The sequence below is a fragment of the Cygnus olor genome, chromosome 2 (assembly GCF_009769625.2).
Source record: "Cygnus olor isolate bCygOlo1 chromosome 2, bCygOlo1.pri.v2, whole genome shotgun sequence".
Lineage (NCBI taxonomy): Eukaryota > Metazoa > Chordata > Aves > Anseriformes > Anatidae > Cygnus > Cygnus olor.
Window position 1 is genome coordinate 116609194 of NC_049170.1, and position 24642 is coordinate 116633835.

The 24642-nt window shown below is 40.0% G+C and overlaps 1 protein-coding gene across 2 annotated transcripts in view; it reads left to right on the forward strand.

The window, feature by feature from the left end:
• The window catches only part of SPIDR (scaffold protein involved in DNA repair), a 202801-nt gene that overhangs the window by 127612 nt on the left and 50547 nt on the right, over positions 1-24642 (forward strand). For both annotated transcript variants that reach the window (XM_040550344.1, XM_040550345.1), the window contains 2 exons: positions 4233-4443; positions 6313-6563. In XM_040550344.1, coding sequence (XP_040406278.1) covers positions 4233-4443; positions 6313-6563 — 462 coding nt within the window. The remainder of the gene's footprint in view (positions 1-4232; positions 4444-6312; positions 6564-24642) is intronic.

The window sequence follows — 24642 nt, forward strand, 5'->3', positions numbered from 1 at the left end:
ATCCTTGGAGAGAGAAGCTGCTGCTGCAAGACAAAAAATAACATTATTGCCTCATGTTACTCTAGCATGTGACCAGTTACGGCAATTGTTGATTGTCTGCATACCAGGAAAAAAAATGTCCTGTAGTGTAAAAAGTTCACAGTCTCTACTTCAGGTCATTACAAGTGACCTTTCCTCTAAAGGCAGTTATTAAGGAAGTGGATGACCAGTTCAACATTTAAATATGCTGTGCTGAGCAAGAAAAAATCAGAGAGGACAAGAGAAGTTTTTTTAAGCCTGTAGTGAACTTCATTTTCTTTCTATTGTTTCTGTGTAATTTGATTAATGAGATGATGTCTCTTTCTCATTCTCTGAAAATAAGCTTTTATAGGGAAGCAGATGGAGGAAAAGAGCGGTCGCAGAAGGCTTGAAGTGCCCATTTAACACTTTATCTGTGAAGAGGGTCCTACAGAGTGTACAAGAAAACTCCTAAAGCCATCTTTAAATCTCTGTATTTGGGGGGGATTTTTTCCCCCTTTCAACACAGCAGATAGTTTTGTTTGCTCCGCACATGTGAATCCACTGGTGTGGAAGCTGGGCTACGTCTGGTTGTGGAGAATCTGCAGCTGGGACAGGTGCAGGAGGTTGGGATCAGTTGTGGTGTCTCAGGCACAGGGGAGACACGTGCAGTTCAGGACCATGGTGGTGGTTTGTGGAAGTGATTTTTTTTCCCCAACTCTTTCAGATGGATTGGCTTTCTTTGCCTTAGTCTATATCTTCCGATCAAACAGAGAGAACTAGGGCACACGTGTGTGTGTGTTTCTAACATGGCTGCCTTTGTGGTAAAGAGATGGTCATAGGCAATATACAGTGGCAATGCAGAGTTTTCTGTAATGATGATAATCAAAATTCCCATCCTACAGAGTTTGTTTGAGCTGAGCAATACTAGGAAGAATTCCTAGAAAAGGAAGGAGCTTTCATTAAATTAATGCGTATGTCCCAATATCTAAGGGCTGAAGCTGGTAATGTCCATCTTCAGTGGCTAGGGTCTCAGTCATTTCATGGTCAAGAAATCTTGAGATCAGTATCTCTAAGACCAAGCTGCTTTCTTTAGTCGAGGTGAACTCCACCAGGCATTCCACACAACCTAAGCATTCCTATGTGTTTATTATGGGATGCTTGCCTCGTATATTTTCTATCTTATGTTATTTTAGATGAAATTTATCTCCACAGTGAAAAGTATAAAGCAGTGTTCATTTCACAGTATTTAAATTGGTGTGTGTTGTAATGATTTTTAAAATGTATTTGTCTTATTAAGTTTTTTTTGTGTCTTACCACAGTTTCCATAGAGCAGGTTCTCATAGAAATGTATTTTTTTTTGTTTCCAAGACTTGGAATATGTTCGGTTGGCTTATGCACATAGAAAATGACATGCCTGTAGTTGCTGGTCTTGGGGTAGAATATCGCAGAATCTTAGAATGGTTTGGGTTGGAAGGGACCTTAAAGGCCATCTAGTTCCAACCACCCTGCCATGGGCAGGGACACCTCCCACTACACCAGGTTGAAATACTTCCATTTAGCCATACACCTGTATACAAAATAGTGACCTTATTACATTCTTTTTTCATTAACTTCTTTTCTTTCTTTTATTTCAATTGGTTATCATTTCTATTTATTGCTGGTCCCTTTCATTTCCTCCTGGGAGGAATCTGCCCATTGAAAAATAGGGAAAATTCAAGTAGACTGCAGTGATCATTCCCCTGACCTAGCTGAAGAGCTACTACTAAGTCAGTGGACAGGTATGCAGGTCTAAAAGAAACGATCCATTACGGGAACTGGTTTTAGTGAACTAAAATTACAGGCAAGAAATGAAGAGCCTCTCCTGAAAGTGTACTTATGTCTCTTTTTTTCTTCATGGAAATGCTGACTAGCCATTAATTCATGGTATTACACGTGTGCAGATATGAGGAAAACGAAAGAGAGAAAGTTCTTAATAGTTATAAAAGAAATCAAGGCACTGAATGCATAGGCATAGCAAAACCATGGTACACGTAATTTGAGTATCAGTAAAAACCTTCCTGCTTTAAAAACAAATGAATAAATAAAGTCTCATCACATATCTGCAGCAGGAAAATAAAAATAAAACCATAAACCTCAGAGTTCCTGTGAATGATTTGCTGCTAGCGTCAGTATTTTTTTAGAGAATGAGATGATTTAGATCAAGCAAACATTCTTTTGGCATTAGTGACGTAACAGACTCGTGTTCAGAGAGATTTCCTGTTTACTTTGGGTCTGAATACAGACGTCTCCAGAAAGTAGGTGCTAAAATTTTCATTCCATATCTGCATGTAGAGACAGACAAAACTGGTTTGAGATCTGTAGCAAACTTGATATACATTTTTGTTCTTAAGAAAAAAGGGAATAGTGACAGCTTGGACATAAAAATCTCCTAAGGTCAGAGATGCCTTGGTGTGCTGACTGAGCACACCCCTTAGTGTAAATCCTGCAATGCAGAAGATCACCAGCCAGTATCCGTTTGGCAGCCTTGTGAACTACTGGCATACTCTTCTGAACTGGGACCCTTGTTAACAAATTCACCTGGAGTCGCGGGACTGACTGAGTGGCCATGAAGGGCAAAGTACTATCTGCTTATGTCTTCAGAGTTCCCAAATGGTAGTAAGGCATTGTGATGAGGTTCAGTGCACAGCTTCGTGCTGTAACTTTTCATGGATTTTCTATTTCAAATCATAACTTCCGTAAGTGTTCACAAATAGAAGCAATAAATCTTTTCTGTAATTTGTACATATGATTCATACTTTTTAAGTTGAAAGCCTCCTTTAAAAGGAATAAACTGTGTACTTTTTTTTCTAAAAGGCAGAGATCATCTTCTTATTGCATTATTTTCTTCATTATTAAAAATGGGGATTATATTTAATAACTTGTTGCTACTCTTCCTATGCCATTGAAAATATGTATGCATTAATTTCCATGTAGCTATCCTATCCTCTCTGGAGAGAATAAAGGGCTCTGTTATAAAGCGGCCACATTGCAACATTTGGTTGAGATCTTGTATGGACTGAGATCAGAAATAAGTATTTTCGAGGGTGTGTTTTTCTTTTAATTAGTCTGGTTGCATTTTGACAAGTAATGTCATGGATGTGAGAGCTTGCTCCATCTCCATATTGCAACAGTTCAGTGGTCTGGAGACTGAAGACCTGAGGTAACTTCTGAACTCAGGTCAGCTCAGCTTTGCTGCCAAGGCAGGAGGCCTTGTTTTACTCCCAAGTGAGACAAATCTAATAGTAGAAAAACACAGCCTGCAATAAACTCACTAAGTGAATTTTGTTTCTCTTTTGATGGTCTTTAGAAAATGAGATTACTGATTGTTTTTGTTAGCTGACTTCAGAAGATTTGTATCCTGTGAGTATAAGAGGTGTATTTCTAAATATGATTGTGATACCAGCATATGAAACAGTATCAACAACATCAAGATGTGCCTAGGCATTGACTTATTGTGTGCTTAGAAATTCTGCAACCGTTACCTTAATCTGCCAGGCAAGAAGTTGCTGCATGCGAAGCTATTTGTGAATTGACATTGGCGCTAGCAACCAAAACTCGGTCCTGGAGAGCACGTTTGTGACAGCTACAAACATTCAGGAAGTAAATGGAGAGGCAAAATCATATGCAGCACTTCTCAGGAAAAACGTAAGAGTTTGCTTTTAGAAAAGAAGGGCGAAACAGGAAGGAAGGGCTCCGCACTGGCTGCGATGAGCATGGATTCTGCTCCATGGGAAGCACTGAGCAAAGGGACATCCCGCTCTGAAGGGGCCAGGCTGGGTTCAGCAGAGCCAGCTCTCTGAGCTCCTCCAGAACAGAAGGAATCATCTTCCTTTACCTCAGAAACCGTAGACAGGCGTCCTTGGTGCTCTTGCTTCTGCAGTGACACAGCTGAGATACCAAGCAGTGTTTGAGTGAAGCCAGATAGGGTTCGTGGGGCTTGTCAGCCCAGCCTGCTCCAGGTGTACGCTGTGGCTAGATGCAGCAGGGCATGGAGCTGTGCCTGGTCTGATAGGACTGGTCCCAGCTGAATGTATCTATGAGGTGGCTTATTTGCAATTTGGATAACGCACTTTGTGTTTTAGTGATAACTACAGAACAAAGGGGAGAGAAATACTCCACGTATCTTAAACTAGTGTGTTTATCTGTAGCTTAACTTGCAATGGATTTGATGCTGGTTATATATTTTTTTCCAGGCAAAAACTACTTCTCAAGAATTCAGATGTTCCTATTATCATGAATACATATTTCAGTCAAAAGGTGCTACTCAATGAACACTTAGAAACAAGCAAGAAGACACAGGCTCCTACAAAGATGCTTATTAGAAAGAATATTGTATCTTTGGCACAAACGTTCAAACTAGATGACCTTGATAATGAGCAACCCCAGGAATCTCCAGATAACCAGGTAAGGTTCATTTGGTTCAGAGTTTAGTGCCTCATGTAAGAGTTGGAGAGCAGATGGTTGGAAATCCTAACAAAAACAAAAATCCTAAATTACTGACCTGTTCAGTTTCCGCTTTCATTTAGCCGGGGCTGAATAATATGTGGTGTTTGTTTTAATAATATTTTCATAGCAGATGCTTCTGGCCCATCCAAATGCTGAACTGCTGAGAGGTTATTTTGCTGAAGTCTCACTACTGTGTTAAACAGTGATCGTAGCTTGTTTTTTTCATTTATTTTTCTTTTATTCCTTATGGCTGAGTAGCCAAGCATTATTTGAAATAAAATCAATTTCCTGTTAAGATAATAGCTACTAAGATATTATTTTTAATAAATATTCCCTTTTCCACTCATGTTTCTTAACTCATTTCCTTGTCAGTTCTGTCCTTTATTTCACACATCAGTTGGTGACAGTATCCTCCTTTCCAGCCCCTCTGCAATTCGTTTTCTTTCCTGTTGTGATTTTGTTTGCATCCAAATAACTACTGAGTCTACATGTCTCTAGCTGTTTTACAAGCTGAGGTGTATTTCAAGGGATTTGGCTTTCTCTTAGTTTATGATAGCAATTTCAGAAAGTAAGACTTACTTAAAGTTTTTTCTTCTTGTCCACCCAAAACTCATTCTTAACATGTGAGAAGTTTGGCTCCAAGAGTTTGATGAACATCTCTGAGTGTCAGTATTTTGTATTTGCCTTAAATATAATTCTACTTAAAGGCCTGGGAATTAAAAAGTTCTATAAAACAAATCCTAATCCAATTTCTTGCTAAAACTCTACCTGGTAAAAAGCTTCTACTATGGTATGTGGAAACCAGAACAATTTCTTTGTTCCCCTAATACTTCCTAACAAAACCATCTAACTTAAAACTCAGTAGTCAAGTTTTGTTGCAAGTGCTTCATAGACAAACCTTATCATCACACCAGCATTTTCTTATAAATACTGTAAATTTGCTTCTCTACTGGTAGGTAGTACTTATAGTGAAGTTTGTAGTACTTTAAAAACATTTCATTGCAACCAGCTTAAAAAATAAAAAAAAAAGAGGTTTCAGTTTGAAAATAGAAGTTTGGCTCGTGCTGGGAAGGAGCCTATATATAGAAAATGTTAGGCTATACTTCCATATGATTTTTTTTTCCAAAAAAAGAAAGATTTATTTTAAAATGAAAATTAATTAAACTACTCATTTAAACTGAGGTAAAATGTTGCATATTTTTATTAATAAAATGTATTTTGGAAGTTTGGATGATTTTATTTATGAAATATGTTTGGGAAGTAGCTAAAGAATAGATTAAGGTTTACACCTTTAGATTAAGGTTTTGTACTTTTCATTAGTCATCTATTTTTTTAATTGAAACATTTTACATTGAATTTACTAGGTCTGAGGACTAAAATCCTGTCCTGCAAAAGTAGACACCTGTTCATTTTCACATTAATGTGAAAGTCAGTAAGCATTAAGACAGATTTTACCCCTGCATTAGAAAAGGAAGAAACAGAACGTTGAAGTAAAAATGAAACTCAGTTCAAGGGGAAGAATTGTAAATACCAGTATCAGTTCTATTTTCCTCCTGCTGTCATCCTGATCTCTCATGGATTTAATTAGTTCAGTCCAGAGCACCAGTTAAACACAGGAGAGCGCTGTGTGCTGAACTCTTTTGAGTGTTTATTAAAAATCCATAATAAATATGGGCCATTGGTCTTCTGTAAGTTAGTTAATGTGCAGTAAGTATTTTGAAACTGATTTTTCACTTCTTGCAGTGATTTTTCATGTTTGTACTTTCTAGCAGTACAAAATTTCAACATCCCACTAAACATTTCTGTTAATGGGTTTGCCTTCACCAGGTTGCTTGTGCTCCACAAATCCATAAAAACTGTGATTCCAAAGAGCATCCTGTAGCACTGAGTGCTGTTAATGATTCTCTGCTTGAAATGGTGGAAAGCCAAGGAGCAGTGGGATGGAGAGAAGTGCAGGTACGAGTCGTTATCCAAAGAGTGTACTGTTTGCCTGCAAGAGAAGGTTTCAGAAGCCAGATACAAGGAAACAAACCTGTCTGTGCAACACCTATCATAAATCCAGATCCACTAAATGTTAGGTAAGTAATAAGATGCATGGGAGCTTTCCTAGTAAGCCTGTAATGTGTGAGAAACCAAAGAGGAGAGAGTTTTGAATTGTCAGTCATAGTCCTCAGCTTTCAGGCGTGTGCACATTCAGCAAGGTGCAGGTTTCTTGACAGTCACGGGGCATGCTTTTAATAGGTGTAGCATGAAATAGAAGTAATGCTGCCCAGAAGAGGGAAGGATCTGTCCGTAGTTCATGGGTTGCATCAACAGATGAAAGGAAAATGAATTAATGTGAACCAGTGATGATCGTGGACATCCTATATGCTTTCTTGAGATTCACAGAATAACTGTTACATCAACCACTTCTATTTTACCTATTTCAGTCTCCTGTGTGCTCTACTGTAAATTATGCTCCTAGAGTGGTCTTTTGGAATAGAAGAGAGATATAGGAAGAGATGGTAAAATGAAAGGCTTTTTTAAAATGGGGATTTTTCACAGATGTCACTGGAGAAACATAGGTGCACATATGCAAACTGCCATTGTGAAGCCACAGAAAAATACTCCTGGTGACTTCTGGAAATCTGGAGGTCACAGCAGGTCAACTACTCTGTAGTAAAAAGTGATCTGGTGTCAAAACATTAACACCAATGCAGAAATCTTATATGGAAAACCCACAGAGCACACAGCTTTAGAACAATGTTCTTAGTGTCTTCTATTTTAATATTTGTGTCTTGATGCTGATCCCCTTTCCGTGTAGGTAATCAAAAATGGGCCCTTGTTTTCTTCAGTACAAAAGGTATGCCAGGCACAGTTTTCCCTTCTGCTCAGTACCAAACTTCCTTTTATGATCCTCAAGGTTTCAGACCAAAGACTGATTTCCAAGCCTTTTTCAGCAACTGTATCTAAGATTGCTGTGTCTATTATTTAATTTCCTTCCTTCAGGTTTTGCACTAACTTTTGGTTTCTGATGGGTTAAAATTCTATAAGACAGATGCATTCAATTTTGTTTTAACTGAGGAAGTTTATTAAAGCAAGCTAGAGTGGCAGAGCTTATGTTAAGCTGCTAAGTACAGTCTTTCAGGGCATTAAGAGATCTCTCTACCTGCAGAGTTTAGGACTTGAATGGAGATACACAATTAGTTTAAAAGATCCCATTGAAAACTCACCAGATGTAGTTAGGAATAGGTGTTGAAGAAGTTCTTCAAAGCTTTGAAGAATTTCAGTTCCTCTAAGCTACCCTGCTGGTGATAGTACCATTCTTGCAGGTCCTTCTTGGTTTTTTGAAATACTGGAATTCTCCCAAATTCTTGCTACCTTGTAAGGCACTGTATAATTTACAGCACTCATTCCTCATTCCAGGAGGAATTTAGGAAGATTGCTCTCTCCTAAAATACATATTCAGTCATCACTCACAGAAATGTAATTGTCAACAGCTTTGATCCTAATATTTTGTAAAAGCTCATTTACGTATAATATATTGTGCTTAACTTGCATTATTTTTAGAAAGTAATTGGTACATCTTGTTGTGTGAAGTCATTGCTTTATATTTAATTCATTCTTGCTACTGCACATACTAAAACCAAACAAAAAAGTGAGAAGCAAAGAACTTGATCAGCCCCACATCAATCTGTGATTTTGAGGACAACCTTCCTCTGTGCAGATTTTCTTCCAGAGGGCTACATGTGATCAAAAGTCAGGGCAGTTGACAGTCTCTTATTTGAGCTGATTTTTTGATGCCGGTCAATTCTAGCACGGCTCCAATGATAGAGCTCCATAATTGCTTTTCAACTTCCAATGAAAAATATACTTAACTTGCTCACACAGTTTCAGGTAGTTAACCTGCCTGAGTCCACACCCTTCACAGGAATGGGGTTAAACAAAACAGAAATCTCAGATTGCACTTATGTCAAGCTTGAATTTGAAATAAAATAAAAATGAGACTCCTTGCTTATGAGTTCATGCTGTAGCTGGGTATTCCCACGTGTAGTTGTTGAACTGGCCTCTTGGAAGTTCCTCAAATTTCGTAGGTGTTCTAGTTCAAAGAGGAGCTTGGTGGCTGTCATTCACAGCTATCAGACTTGTCTTGGATCCATGTACCCTGAAGAGAGGAATCAACCCCCTTCCTTTTTTGAAAGGTGGAGAACGAACACTTCTTTTAAAGAGTGAAGAATGGAGAACACCTCACATTGCTTTATCAGCTGCTGTTTTCATGGCTGATAAGCATCCACATGAGACCTTTCTCCTCTATCAAAAATGTGTGTCTGTCACCTGATAGTGAGCTAAAGGGTCCAACGCCCTCTGGCAGTCCTTTGAACCAACTGATGGCCCATTCTTTCGTAAAGAAAACCTTCTTTTTCTTCTTCCTGAAATTCTTTTTATAAAGTAGAACTGCCATGAAAGCAGCGTTTGTATTTTACAAGGCCAGGTGGATTAGATAGTTCATTGTTTTGTAAACAACAGTTTCTAATTAAATATCAAGGTGGATGAGTAGTTACTTGACTTGCATTGTAGGCTGTTTTATTGTATATCTTCTCTTGTAGCACTCCACTATAACTTAGAAATTGTTGCTACAGGAAGAATTGAAAACAGATGAACAAAGGCATGAAGTGAAATGTAGAATCGGGAAAGTGGTGTTTCTAGAAAGAGTCTGGCAAATTGTGGGAGAAACTTATGTTTTTGGTGTTTAAACTGATTCGTTGAATTGCTTAAAACTCAAATGGGTAAAGCAGAAATTCTGGTAGTGCCTTATACATATCTAGCTGTTGTTGTTCGTAAAGATAAATATATAGGATACTGCCTTTTAGTGATGGACAAAAGGGGTAAGCCTTTAAGTCAGACATTAAATCACTACTGTGGTAAGACTTCAAGTCTGTTCAGCTGAAGTATCTCAGCATTTTCATAGGACACTGGGAAACCATTACAGAGACTGAAAAGTTCTCTGCCTTCTGTCATACTTAAATTGTTCTCACATTCCCCATGTTATTGTTGAATCATTTGCCTTCCCCCCCAGTAATTAGCTGTTCTCGCAAATGGACTTTTCATGCTTAAGGACTTGGGGGGGAGGGGGGGTGAAATATGACTTGCTGTGACTGTCTGCCCCTTTCCAGCATTCCTGGCATGCTTTTTGCTGCCTTTTTCCCTTCTGATGAGAGAGATACTTTTCCAAATGATACAACACATATTTGTCTAAAACCGATTATTTTGACTTTCTGAGAAAGACCTGACTGCGTACAACGAATCCCAGGGAGAATCCCGTCAACCTGAGGAGCTTTCTGGCGTTGAGGTGTCTGACTCACTGTGTCGGCCTTGTACTTTGTGTTCCTGGGATAAAGCAGTGTATAATTTGGATTTTGCTCTTAGCCAGTATCTGTTTGTTTTGAGTGGGCCACGTGAGTTCAGTAAAAATAGAGCTGGTCAGTTTTATTCCTTAAAGGACAGGGATCATTGTGTGATAGTTGGTGAAACTAAAATAGATGCATTTTTAGGACTAGGAGGCAGTCAGACTGGTCAGAGCACTCACAAAGTTTGGGTTAGGAAGCTGGACAGAAAAGGGTGTTGTCTAGTAAGAAGGAAAAGCTAAGCACTTCTAAAATAAAACAATGCTAGCTATAGCTGTGAATCCAGATTTTAAAATCTTTGTGGGTGAGTAAAGAAGTTTTCCACTCGCTTCTCTTGGCATATGTTTTGACCTACTTCCCACCTGAATGCTAGCGCTCTAGCCTACAATGAGTTTCTATTCCAAGAACAAAAGAAAGACAATGCATTTAGTTTAAAAAATAATGTAAACAGCTTCTATCCACGACCCATCAATAGTTCTTTCGGTTTTACTCTATATTTTGTTTTCAATTTGCCAAATCTTACAGAAACAGAAAGGCCAGCTACTGTGCAAGCAGGACCCTTGGGGAGCAAAATATGTAGAAGAGCCAAGCATTTGTTTGAGTGGCTGAAAGAAACAGAAGTGTGGGGAAAGTAACATTTCTCTTTTTGAGTGGAAACATTGCAGTCAGTTGCTGGGATTCATTATATGCTCTAGGAAGTTGTTGCAAGTTTCTATGTAGTCTGTTCTTATATAATTCTGTTTAAAACTGCCTTATTGGCAAAGTGTAATCCTGTAAAACTAACCCTTTTCAAAGTTGGATTTCCTTTTTCCTCTCTTCATCTAATCTTTGCTGTTTATCTTAACACAGGTGTAGGCAGCGTGTTAACCTGTCTGGCAGCGTGCGCAAATAAAAGTTGAGCATCAAGTGCTGCAAGTAGCATTTCAAGTAGGTAGACCATATTGAAAAGCCACCCTTCTGGGATGGAAAGCTTAGCTTAAATTTTGTAAAGCACACTTAAGGCTTCCACTTTTTTTTTTTTTTTTTTTTTAATTTGAAAAGGGCCCAGATTGGAAAGGACTGTCATGAAAGATCCATGTTCACAGATGCTAACATCTGTCAGAGTGTTTTTTGTGGCTGACTTAAATCTGTTTACAGCATTCCATTTGTTTTTTTTTTTTTGTCCTGTTTTTTTTTTTCCCCTCAAGAAAACATTTTAAATGGAATGGTCATAAATGCAAGTTTTTTTAAATTACATTATGTTTCTGGGATGTGATTTTTCAAGTGGGAAATAAACAGGAAATAAGTAACCGAAGTGCAGTAGAGAGTACTCCATAAGCTAGAAGTTTTCTCTGATTTCCCCTTTTCAGATCCTTCTCAGAAGTGAAGATGTTCTTTTAATATTCTTGTAAAGTAGTCTAATTGCTACTTGACAGGCTTGTAATAGTTCTGGTAACAGCTGTGGTTCAAGGTCTAGTAACCTGTTTTTGCTTTGAAGTTTTTTTTTTTGTTCTGTTTTTTGTTTGTTTGTTTAAGCACGGTTAAGACTCCCTGACACTTGGATTATTCCCTCTTTCCTCCACCCTGCTCTTTTTGTAATTCTCAAACTAAAGCCACCAAAGCAGAGAGTAAAGACTAAAGACTGTTGGAAAAACAACGCTGGTATCATGGTGTCTTGCTGAGACATCAACCTGTATTGTATATTTAACACTGTGGATTCCCTGTGCTGTTGCCCAGATAGCCCTGAAAGTCTGTTTTCCCTGCTGCCGGTGCTGCAGATGGATAGATGGAACTTGGGCTTCTTCCAGTGCCACTGTAGTACAACAATTTGTTAATTTGACATTGCCGTTTATTTTTCAGTGCTAAATATTTACATAATCTTATTCTGTCCAAGGGCAAGGTGAAAGCACTGTTATCTGATATACTCTGTACAAAGGAAAAAAAAAGGACCCCCCCCCCAACACATACCACTGTTTTTCAGCACTGCACTGGGAATCTGCAATGAAATAATTTGCCATTATTCTAAAATATGTCAGGGCAGCAGTTAAGTTGCTGAAAAGAGTCTCAAGAAGACAGTAGCCAGTATGGACCACCAGTGTGACACAGATTCAGTCTCTTCAGAAAAAAAATGGGCAGGAAGAGAAATCGACTGTCAGATAGCCAACGAATGCTGTGTGCATGCTTTTGTATCCATCTAGCAAAATGTAGACACTGGTTGCTAGTTTCTAACTCCTTCATAATCAAGTGCTTTGGCTGTTCAGTAAAATGTCCATATGTTCAGAGAAGACAGAACCCTCCTCTTCCCATCAAAGATTCTTCTGTTGGCCAAGAAGGAGGAGTAGCTCTACTTAATGATGTGTTCCTCATGGTAGAGAAATTGCAGAGATATGTAAATAATAGAGAGACAGATAAATAGCGTGGAAGCATCATTATGCAGAGTTGCATATTCACTACTGCTTACCTTGTAACCATTCCTTTTCACTCCTCCCGCATCTGATTGCATACAGTGCTTTGGAAAGCTGCGGAGACTTTACTGTACCTGAACACCTCATTTCCTGAACCCACATAACCAACCATTTTGGAGGGAGGTGCAATTGGGGGCAATGGGAAGACCAGTGTCCTCCATATGTTATCCTACGGTGGAGGCCAACTTAGGGAGTAGAAAGTGAACGATTTGAAAAGGTAATTTTCCAGCCCCACAGCCACAATCAGGGTATGTGCTGTTGTACATTGTCTGGTTTAAACCAGGAATAGTAATTTTCCAGCACCTGTTATTTGTCAAGAATTATTCTAAGATGGCCTACGTAAAAGGTATGGAATCTTTCCCTTGTTTTTGACCTTTCTTCCCCTTGAATTTTTGTATCTCTGAAAGTTATGCAGTTGACAGAACTGAGAGCAGAAATCATCCACGTGTGTTTTACACCCCTACCTTTCACTGAATACATGACTTCAGTCCTGACTGGGAGGAAGTGTTAAAGTCATGTTGGAGCTCTCCAAAACTTTTATAAAAGCCAGATTGTGTCTCTGGAATTTGTTTTCCTGCTACCATGGTACAGAAGGCAAGAGCCATGAGCAGTGATAAATGTTAAAAATACCTAGATGGACACATGTTGAGCTAACAGTTGAGAAAGAAATCTAAACCACCCAAATATTGCATGTAATTTCTGTGCAACCTGGGCACATAAACACTTTTTGTGCACAAACTTAAGTACCTGTATAGATCAGCAAGTGTGCAAAGATTTAACATAACAGCACGTTTCTGAAAAGGAAGATTCTCAGGAATAATTATTTGTCATCATCTTTGAAAAAGCTTCAATTTGGATATAAAAAATGGGTGTTCCTTGGAAAGATGTTTACAAACATAATTGCGCTCTTTTGGGAAGAAGGAGGTGTCTTGTCCCAAGGATGACAGAGCTAGGAATACATTCTCCAGTGTGGTTTTGAAATAATGGGCACGCAATTCAGAAAAGAAAGACTTTGAAAGGGCTGAATATTACTGGGACATAGGCCTGTACATCTGTATCATAAGCTTTTATTCACTTATCATTTATAGAATACAAAAAATAAAGATCTTCAGAGGTGACCATCTTAATTCTTTCAGTAAGCATTGTGGTTTAAAACTGGGATGTATCTTATAAACGTTGGAAACACTTAAGTGTTATCTCACGTGCCAGTCTATTTCAGGTTGTGACTGGCTGCAATGCCTGCTATTCTTGTTCCATTTCTCAGCCAGAGAAAGTCAGCCCTGTCACACTGGGTAGGGATCTGTACAAACTGCACTGAAATGTTCCAGCTCACTGCAGTTAATACATCATCTCTGTCTTTTGCTAAAGAGAGCTTTGCAAAGTCTGGAGAACATACTCCTCAGATGAGAAGAGTTATGAGCCTGGGATGAATTTGTGATGCAAAGGCGTGAATGGTATGGTGCTTAAGAGATGGTTGTTTTTGTAACTGTCACCCTGTAGTAACCAAAAAAAAAAAAAAAAGATTCACCTCATACAAACTGCCTGATACATATTTGAGAAGGTTTTGTAACTCACTGAATTCAGATGCTTGATTTGAGGCCCCTGTTTGGCTGCAGCGTGAGATCCTCTGGACAACCTGCTATAGAAGTGATCAAAGCTAGAACTCACTGCAAAATATATTTCAGAGAAGTTTTACACTTAAATGGACCGAGAATGATATTATGAAGTTGCGAAGTGTAATTTTTAGTCATGCTTGCAGTGTTTCATTCAGTGTCATGTGATAACAGGATTTTGTATACGTATTTTAAAAACTATTCCTCTGTATGAGTGGCTTCCAGCTCTGGTACATTTACTTTCGGTGGTATGCCAGGCACTGAGAAGGCTCTCACAGCAGCAGTTCCAGCTCCTGCCCTTCTGGAGGTGCTAATCTGACCCATCAGGCAGTGACCACTAGCCAACTGTAAATAGCTTTGTGCAGCTGCTTCCTCCAGTTCAGAGGCGTTTGCTGATCCATGTGACTAGAGGTGCAGGGGCGTCTGAAAGCTGACTTCATACAGCCACCTGAACACGGGGTGAGGATATCGATTGCTCCCCACAGCCTTTCTTGGAGCTGCAGCAGTGGACAGAAGGAGGCAAAGGTGGAAATGAAAGCAGCAGGCAATCTCTCCCTGTTTCCATGCTTGGTCCTCTGCCCAGGAAGTTATCCTCTGTATTTCATGTATGCACAAATGTAGAGAGCAGGTAGGAGCGAAGTTGCAGTGCAAGATGCAGTGAAGTCCCTGCAGCTTTTTTACTTCCCATGTATTTGTGCTGCGATTTTACACTGGGAACCTGTGCTGTCACTGCATGATCTCGTCTTGTCTTCTCCTGCACCTAGAAAGATGGCTTTAAGGAAATTATTATGAAAGTATGAAATGATTTGATATTTTTCAGTGGTTTCTCAAGTAGTTTAGACCAAGGACAACTACTTATGAGTGCCAGCCTGACAGTCCCTTCCACAGCTGTGAAGTTGTGGTCCCAATCCACTACCTGCTAAAGGAACTGCACCAGCAAGGAGATGCTTGCTTCCATTTGAGTAAACTACCAGGGGAACAGCAAAGGACACAGTATTAGTGAGATGGATAAGAGATGGTGTTGGACTTGCAGTTTCACCTCCAGTTTCACTGAGAGATGGGAAAAGCAGTTGGGATCATGGAATGAGAGTCCCAGGCAAGGCAGTACATGGTGGGTAGCTGGAGAGGGAAGTAATACACGGAGTTGAGGCCCTCATATGGGGAATGTGAGAGTGGTCATGAGGTCACTGAGATACCATTTGTGTGAGTTACCTTTCTTTCTGCCCATTAATTTCCGTTGAGCCTACGTAGTTCCTGCTGTGTATTAGCTCTCTGCGGCAGCAAGTTCCCCCCGTGTTGAACTTAAATATGATCTAGCCACAACAGTTACAGATGTTTTTGTCTTTGTCCTACAATGACGGGTTTATGTATTTTTCCCTGCCTCTGAGCAAATGCCAAAATTTGTAAATTCCGCTTGACATGAGGAAAAATGTGCAAGGAAATGAATTTGATTGGAACAAGTTATGTCACACCTTCAATATACAGCTATAAACTGATCATATCAACATAAATAAGTAGTGAAAGAGCTTGTTAACAAAAACATTCCGTGCCTAATCTTTGCAAAAATATATATTTTATTCTTTGATATTTTCTATTTAATTCTATGTGCGTATTTCCTTTACAACGGAGGTGAACACTGCCAAAGCTTCTTGCTGCAGCCTGGGCTGCTTAGTAATTATTAAGAATATCTGTGGTAGGAGCTCATCTATATATACTTTGATGGTCCTGTGTATCCGACTCAGCATCCACATTTGGACTGCCAGGGTTTGGGCGAGAATTGTAGCAATAATATTCTGAGAAAACAGGCATTTTAAGTTGGAAAATTTGGCAGCTGTCAGACTGTTTTCACTTCAACAGTGGAAGTGGAGAAGAACTCTGCTACAGTTAACAGAGTGTCGTGGATTTGAAAGAAGTGACTTGGAAATCAGGATATACACGCTGAGAAGGGGGAGAAGTCAAAGCCAAATTTGTAAATGCTTCCAAAGGTTTACACCATGTCAGATAGCGTGTTTGGTACATCTGCGTGTTAGATATAGGAAGCTCCTGCATAGACAAATAGATTCTGTTCTAACCTGAGTTCTAACCCCTGTCAAGTTCTCAAATCTTTGGAAGCTAGATTTGGAGGTGACCCACGTGGCTAGAGTTGCTGTTTGGGCAACGCATGCATTGGACAAAATCATGAGAACGAGGAATTATGATATTTGGAAATAACATTTGCTTTTCAAATGTACTTTTGCACGTCTTTAGGGTGAGGAACACAAAATTTCCTGTTCAGCCTTATATGTAAATAATTTAATTTATAAAAATTAAAAAGAAATAAAGCTAGCTATGATTCTTACTTATTGGTGGGATTTGTGGAGCTGAATTTTTAAGGTACCCAGTATTTTGAAATGCAAAATAAATCTGACAAAAAGGGAAAATACACATAATGAAGTGCATAGGAGCTGACAGTGGAAAAGCAACTGGTTTCAGGACAAAATTAACCATTTAGAAATAGCACATAAACAGTCTGATAGGCAAAGAACAGACGAGTGTATGTGCAGCCTGGCTGGATAAAAATTGCTGAGCATTGGAGCGCTTTGTTATCCTGATGTTTCTGTCTAAATTTGTAACCCTGGAGTTGCATGCATCCTCTTTCCCATTGACCAGGAGTAGATGTCTTTTCTGTGTATATACTTGATAAATCTGAGTCTATTTCTGCAATTTGCTTTTATATTTGGCACAATACAAATCGTGCATTAAGTTTCTGGAGCGCAGGGGGCTCTGACGTTCTCTGATCTGCATATGTCACTGCAAGCAGTGTTTATTATAACAAAACGCCTAGCAACATTACAGCAAAGCGAAGTGATATTCCAGCAAAGCCAAGCGATAGACAGGAAGAATCGGACCGTGCTCGGCTTCAGTGCAGCCTGACGTTCGCATGTCCGTAGGTCAGTTCCTCGGTTAATAGATATTTCCTGCCCTTATTCGAGCCGTCACCAGAAGCCGGTGGCTCTGGGTCGAGGGCGGACTCGCTGGGTGAGCCAGGCGGCCCGTGGTTCGTCTCCCCCCCTGCAGCCCCCATGCTCAGTGTGTCTCTCTCTGCACACGCTGTTCAGTAAACAAACTTTGGAGAACCAGAGCGAGCTGGTTCAGAGCAGCCAGTTCATTCACACAGACCGCTTGGAAAGTGGTGCCTTTGCGCAGCCCTGACGTACGGGCTGAGGGAAGCGGAGAAGTTAGTATTTATGTTTTCATTAATGCTTTTTATAGCCGTGAGCCAGCTGTAGCTAGTTAACGTTAGCCTAGGACATCTATTAGCATGCAGACCTCTTACGCAGGATAAAGGGCTTCTGATGGAAACAGAGTTGTTACTCATGGTACTCACGGCTGTGTGTTTACATGCAGGCTGTTTGTGCTGACATGAGATATATATTAGAACAGCGTGCACCTTTTTAATGAGCAAACCTTCTAGGATTCAAGGGGATTTTATGCTAAAACTTTTAGCATAGCAAATCGTAAGATTTGCATCTTTAAATGGCTTGCTTAAAAGCTATTATTTTGAAAATAATATTTTATAACTACATAGCCACAGAAAGTATTTTCAGTTTAGCTTTTAGGATGAGCTGGGAATAAGCAATATTCCCGCAAGTCTCGAATACACTAGTTTGGACTGCTGTTTTTTTTGCTATGAATGATGTAAGCGGCTGGCAGCATCATAGGATGAATTGGACCTAAGGGTTTGGCCCAGAAGAATTGATGGCTCAGCAATCCTTCTCTGGTTTCCCCCAGTTCTTGCATTTATTTTTTTTTTTGGAGGATAGTTAGTCAGAAGGGTGTTTAAAAATAAATAACAAAAGCAGCTGCAAAACAGAGAATGAGGAAGGCACAAGAAATGCTGGTTTTAGAGCTCCAGTATGGCAAGCGCCATGGTCTCTCTGGTATTAGCATCAATATGACACTTTCCTTTCCTGGTCAGTCCGCGATTCCAAGCAATTCCAGCAACTCTGCTTGTTCAGGCAGCAGCAGAGGCACCTAAAGAACTACAAAATTTTGTTTATCCTCTGGTTTGCATTTCTGTAAAGGGTGGAGAATGAGCATATTGCTTTCTTACAGATACTCTGGTCACTTGAATAGTTAAAGCTTTGGAACTGCGGACTTTTTTAAGGACTGGCCTCCTTCAGGTTTTCTTCTCCTGAGGAAGGAAGGTAGATTGTTCTCAAGACCATTATTGCTATTCCTCTTCACAGGTCTTTTGCCACTGCTTGTAGTGTGTTTTACAGATACAAGAGAAGATGGTTAGGTCATCCTGAAATGTTCTCAGCACGAATTTCATTCTTCTTATCTTTATCACTATCCCACTGATTGTTAGTAGTGAACTCTTTGAGACCAGGGGATTTCAAAACATTAATTGTAAATAACTTTAGTCTCCCTTATTCATCCTAGCCTTCTCACAGAAAAAGTTGATTACATCAGCCATCATCGTCGTCAAATTATACTTTTTGGTTCACAAAGAGAAGGTTTATAATGCTATTTTTTTTTTCATCTGCACGACATACTTGTATGTGAAACTGCTGAGTAGCTCCAGATGCCAATGTCAACTCACATAGTTGAACTATAGTCTGTTACCAAGACAAAAAATCAGGTTATCTCCCAAAATTGAATCACTTCTAATCTCCTGTTCAGATAAATTTCCTCCACCCATCCATTTAGGTACACCACCCTTAATGATCCACTTGAAAAGAATGCGACAAGCTCTGGAAGGCCTGTGAGGCTGTGGAAGTGCAGCTCATGAATTATGTGTTCAGTGCCTACAGCTGTACCCTCGAAGTACAGGTGGGAACCTCTTATATCAGCAGCATCTAGATTTTCTTACAGAGCGTGTTCTGTGATCTGGCTCAGTATTACCTTTACAAATGTGGGTCAAAGCTCAGTTCATTCTGATTTCTATGTCGGATAGTCTTATGAAGGCCAGAATAATCATTTGCTTGCTCAGGCAAAGTAGGGCTTTGATGTACTCACACTCTTCCTTCTAATGCAAACCAACAAAATTCTACTGGAATGTTTTGCACTATTCAGTAAATTTGCTGGAGACATTTGTTCATTGACATCTGATAGAAAACATTTTTGTTCATATTTACTATTCTTCTCAGTGCTTCATAAGCTGTTTTTATTATGTACATTGAAATGACGTATGTGGCGTCATCATGTGCTGGCCCTTGGGGTTGTTTTGAATTGATTGTTCAGCCATTCAGGGTCCTTTCTCATTTTTTCCTTATGCTCTTGTGACTGGAACTAAAACCTCTGTGCAAGAACTTGCTTGGAGGAGTGTAGGGAATTAGGAAAAGCAGTTTTATCCAACAGAGTTTTCCCACAAAGATGGCTGGGACAATATACATCGTGCTGTTAGCTTTGAATATTATGGACATAAATCGGTATATTAGATACCTTAACACAGGATTATGTAGCTTAATAAGCAATCTCTTTTTCCTCCAAACATATGGCAATGATGTTTTTAGTGTTTTCTGAAAGTCCATGCTTCTGTGATGTCTGATTTGAAACAGATACATTTAACGTAGCCATATGTTGACTGACCAATCCCTTCCCTTAGGCAGTTGTCTCTTCTCTTTAATTTAAAGGTCTTGATAATTTTTCAAGCATACAAGCACCATGTGTTTGGAGATAAGGAGACATAGAATCATTAAGGTTGGAAAAGACCTCCAAGATCATCTGGTCCAACCGTCACCCTACTACCAATGTCACCCACTGAACCATGTCCCTAAGCATCAGGTCCAGCCTTTCCTTAAACACCCCCAGGGATGGTGACTCCACCACCTCCGGGGGCAACCTGTTCCAGTGCCTGACTGCTCTGTCTGAGAAGAAATGTCTCCTCATTTCCAACCTGAACCTTCCCAGGTGCAACTCGAGGCCATTCCCTCTAGTCCTATCACTAGTTACCTGCGAGAAGAGGCTGACCCTCAGCTCCCCAAACCTTCCTTTCAGGTAGTTGTAGAGAGCAATGAGGTCTCCCCTGAGCCTCCTCTTCTCCAGACTAAACAACCCCAGTTCCCTCAGCCGCTCCTCACAGGGCTTGTGTTCCAGGCCCTTCACCAGCTTCATAGCCCTTCTCTGGACATGCTTCAGGGCCTCAATGTCCTTCTTGTAGTGAGGGGCCCAAAAGCTGAACACAGCACTCGAGGTGCGGCCTCACCAGAGCCGAGTACCGGGGTACGATCACCTCCCTGCTCCTGCTGGCTACACTATTCCTGATCTAGCCAGGATGCCGTTGGCCCTGACAGAGTACCTGTTTATGGCACAGATTTTCCCACTCCTCAAATGCTATGATAGTGTAAGATAGTACATAATTATGCCCTGCAACAAAACTTAATCTCTTTGACCAAGCCTGGCAGGAGTTTTTCCCCTGACTTTTTCTGGTGGCTAAACTAAGGGAAGGGTCTTTTTCTTGTGTGTTCTTTCTGTAACATCCTAATGAGGCACATGATGTGGGAGGCATGGATAGGAGAGAGATAAAGCTACAATTTCTGTCATAAGGCAGTATTAGGTTGACAACTACTAATTTTATCTAATCTATTCACATATACCTTGCTCCTTGTGCTAAGCAATTGCCAGAAAACTCCTTTGTCTTGGCCCCTTTGCAAAACAGCTTGATGCAACTTTTCTATCCCTCTCTCTTTATATATATACATACATAAGTCATGTTAATATATTTCAGATCTCAGAAATAATTGTGTTGCCTGCTTAAGAAAAGTGAAACAGTTTTCTTGGGATACAGATGTACAAATGAAATGAAAACTGAAGAAGAGAGAGCTTTAATGAGATATTGGAATCGGGGACTTTGTTGGTGTGTTAAAGAAAGCCATCCATAAACAGTACAACATTAATAAAGATAAGAGGCAGCAGAATAAGTTAACACCAATTTCTGTAGATTATTTACCAGGTCCATTGTTTTCCCCCATACTTCTTTATTTGTTTCAGTCATCTGTTAAAATTTCTGTTAACACTAAGGCATGTGAGCAGTCTAGGCAAACTGCTCCATATCTCATGTGCCCGAACCTGATTAAGGTTTCTAGATGTTTCATTGTTAATTAACATATGTACATTATGGCAGAAGAGGGAACAAAAATCTCCATTATTATTCATGTGGTGCAATTTACCAATAATAGTTTTTCCTTTCTACTTCTACTTGGAAATATTGAGCTGTATTTCGTCTTCCAGACTAATCTTAATTGATGATGGTCTCTGCTAAAATCTAAGTTATGGTGCCTGTAAACCAACTGTCGCTTCAGTTGTGAACAGTGAAATATTCAAACTACCTTTTTTATCCCCAGTTATCAATGACTTTTAACTACCAGCTTCTCCCACAAGTCAAGTCCCATTTTTCCAAGCCCTCATATTCCAAATCTAAAAATTCCAATGTTTTGTTCCCAGCAGCATATCCTCTAGCTTATTTGAGTGTGTTCTTGCAATTAGTCAAACTCATAGGTTTTCTTCATCTCATGGAGAAAGTGGTAGCTGGCCAGGCTTTTCTAAATGGGGAAGGAGAAGAAAGGAAGGTAAGACTGGAGGAGTGTTCCCATACTGAGCACTGTAGATCAAGGATGAATGTGCAGAAAAGTATTGAAATCTTGGGAGAAGCCGCAGGCAGTGAGTGAGTTTGATGGTCTTGTTGGGCAGCTTCCCGTGGGAGTTGACAGGATGGTAATACGTGAAAGATGGGGTAGGGTCAATTCTTTTAATGAGCAAAGTGCTCAGCAACACTTTAAAACGCCAGCTTGTGTCTGCTAAAGTCTCCAGTAGAGTGGGGAAATAAATAAATAAATAAATGAAAATTCAAAGCAAGGCATTTTTATTGTGAAATGATGACAATTCTGATTTTCAACATAATGATTTGTCCTGAGAATTCAGAGCCTTCCGCTCATACCCCACCACTCCCCACCTTCACTGCCCAGCAGAGCTCAACTGAGAAAAATGCAAAGAATCGTGGTTTCCATCTTTGCTGCAGGCTTACAGACATGCAGAATGCACAGGGAAATGAATGCAAAATATCTGGGGTGCACATTTAAACTGTGCTAATTACCCACAGTAAAATTATTTTATGATGTACATCTGAAGGGTGTTTTAGTTCAGCTCAGGGTTAGTGCAGCGAAGTCGTTCAGCTGTAGCTTTTCCAGATTTCTTCCTGCAAAATGCTTTTTGAGTTACTTTCCATCTTCTATTGTTGGCCTAGGGACTGAGTTCTCCATCCTTACAGCAGCAGGGTTCTCACTTGTTATCACAGACTTCTTGACAGCCTCCCCATTTCTGAGAGGCAGGGGAGAGGGAAGACCAGGGGAGTGTGCCTGTGGGGGAGGCAAGGATGCCGTAAGGGAGTGGGATGGCCAGGGTGAGGGAATGTGGCCCCTTGGGAGAGGGCTGGGCATACACACGTTCAGGGAACAGGAGCCCAGAGAACATGTGGCTCCTGCTGTTGCTGAATCCCATCCTGCCAATTCTCCATAGAGGCCTCTATATGGGTTCAGTAGCTCCTGGCAGCCAAGGGCTCTCTGAATTGCTCATTTGTCCTTTGGCTAGAGCCTACTAAGCACAATTCCATCAACAGCTTATCACATGCTCTGCTCTTCTCCCTGAGGCTCTCCCGTATCACATGCCCTTTCTCCTTTCCCCCACTTTATATACTGCTTAATTTGTGACCTGCTATTTCAGAACACCCTACAGTTTGCTTGCTTTTAACCGTATGTAAGTGCATTCCCTTCCCAAAGAACCAAAAATCTATTATTTTTAAGACCTGATAATTAAGGTGATTATAAAATAGCTAGAGGGAGGATGAATTAGAGTTACATCACTGGGACCATGCAATATCACAGCAAAGACGAGTTCAGCTCAAAACAAAGTGTATTTGCAAGCAAGTGTAGTGTTGTTCGCGAGCTGAAAGCAACCCCTGCCTATTAGGTAGTCTGATACTTTCCACTATGAAAAAAATCTTCTGACCTTTTATTTGCAAAGCTCTTTCAACTCCATTGTTTGCTATAGACTTTTGATGTTCAAAGGGGAATGCCCTCAAGGTAGGAAAATGCCTTGTTTTCTTTGGCAGCAAGTACAGCTGGCTCTACCATGGAAACAGTTGGGGTTGGAAAGGGAGAAGGGGCAGAGAGATAAGAGGTAGACTTTCCTCCTTCGACCCAAGAGGTTCATGCTACCTGAGGCAGGAGATATGTCAGGATGAGAGACAGCTGAAGTAAAGCTCTTCCCAAACCATCCTCCAAATGAGGGGATAGATCACATTGGTGCTATTCCCTCTGTCAGGGCATCACATAATGCTTCCCAAATGTGTAAAGCAGAATGTTGGATGACGCTTACATATAATCAGAGCCAGAGCTGACAGCTTTCCAGTCTTATCCTATATTGGAGCTCAGATACCCCTAATTTGAATGGTAACACTGTGTTCAAGCTATAGACCTTGCTAGTATAAATATATATTCTTTAACCATATTGAGAAGCATAGGTGCAAAATACTCAAAAGAAATGTAAAACCAGACTTCCCATAGAGTGAAATTTAAGGATATAAAAGAAACTGACTGTCATGCGTTGGTTTCAGAGTACTCGGCTTTGCCACCTTCAGATTCCTAGTGCAGGAAGGCTTAGTAAGTTTTATGTATATTTGCCTAGTGGATAAAAGAAAACACGAATGGTTGTGAATGTGTCTCATGTATTATTCATACATGTGTCTATATCAACTGTGTGCTTATTCTTGCTAGACCCATGTTTTCTCTCAGAGCAGCACAGCCTGTTGCAGATCTGATTCTTGGATCAGTTTTCTTATGCTTTGTCAGCCATTGATTTCTGTTCTTAAAGCACAAACTTGAGATTTCTTTATTAGTTTGCAGTCAGTATAATATTTATCCATGAACGTTGAAGTCTCATCTTTCTCCTCAGTTCAGTGTTATACAATAGAAAGAGAGATGTGTTTTGCTAAATAGTCACAATTGTTTGCAGAATTGATGTGGCATGTAAAACAAATAACTGCACATACAAATAGTACTGGTGCTCACAGCTGTTTCCCTTGCATACGCAAATAAGGGATTTACACACTTGTAAGGTCATATTTTGCTTACATAAATGATCTTATCTTCTTTGCACCCTGTGTAGTGTGGTATTCCAAACATTATGGGGAACAAAAAAAAAAAAGTCGACACTGTATATGAATCATTTTGGCACATGGTATACAATATATACCATTTATAGAGCATGTGGAATACAGCAATATAGCGATTAGAATTTTATTCAGGAATTTTTATTTGTTTTGACTGTTTCATGTCTAAAGCAGTTTGTTCATTGAGGGTGAATGATTTATTTTTTTCTCCTGAACAAATGAACTGAGTTGCACTAAGGAACTGCTTCTCTGAAAGGAGCTGAGAGATTAAAAAGAATCCAAAAAACTAGTAATGGAGGAGTAAGGAGAGTCAAGGGACGTGCAGCAACGTGGGGCCACTTTTTGAGGAGTTCTGCTAGAACTGAAATCCTGTAGCACTCAGGCTTTTCCAAAAGGTGAAAGCAGAGTATTCTCTGCAGAAGGTAGGTTTGGGACCAGCATCTCCTGTTCATCCCCTATAGAAAAGGCAGAGAGGACTTCCTGGTTCTTGGGTCTGAAACAAGAGAAGTGCATCTTAATTTGGGGGAGTGGAAAAGGGAGGAGGGGAAGGAGATGTGGGAAAAGAA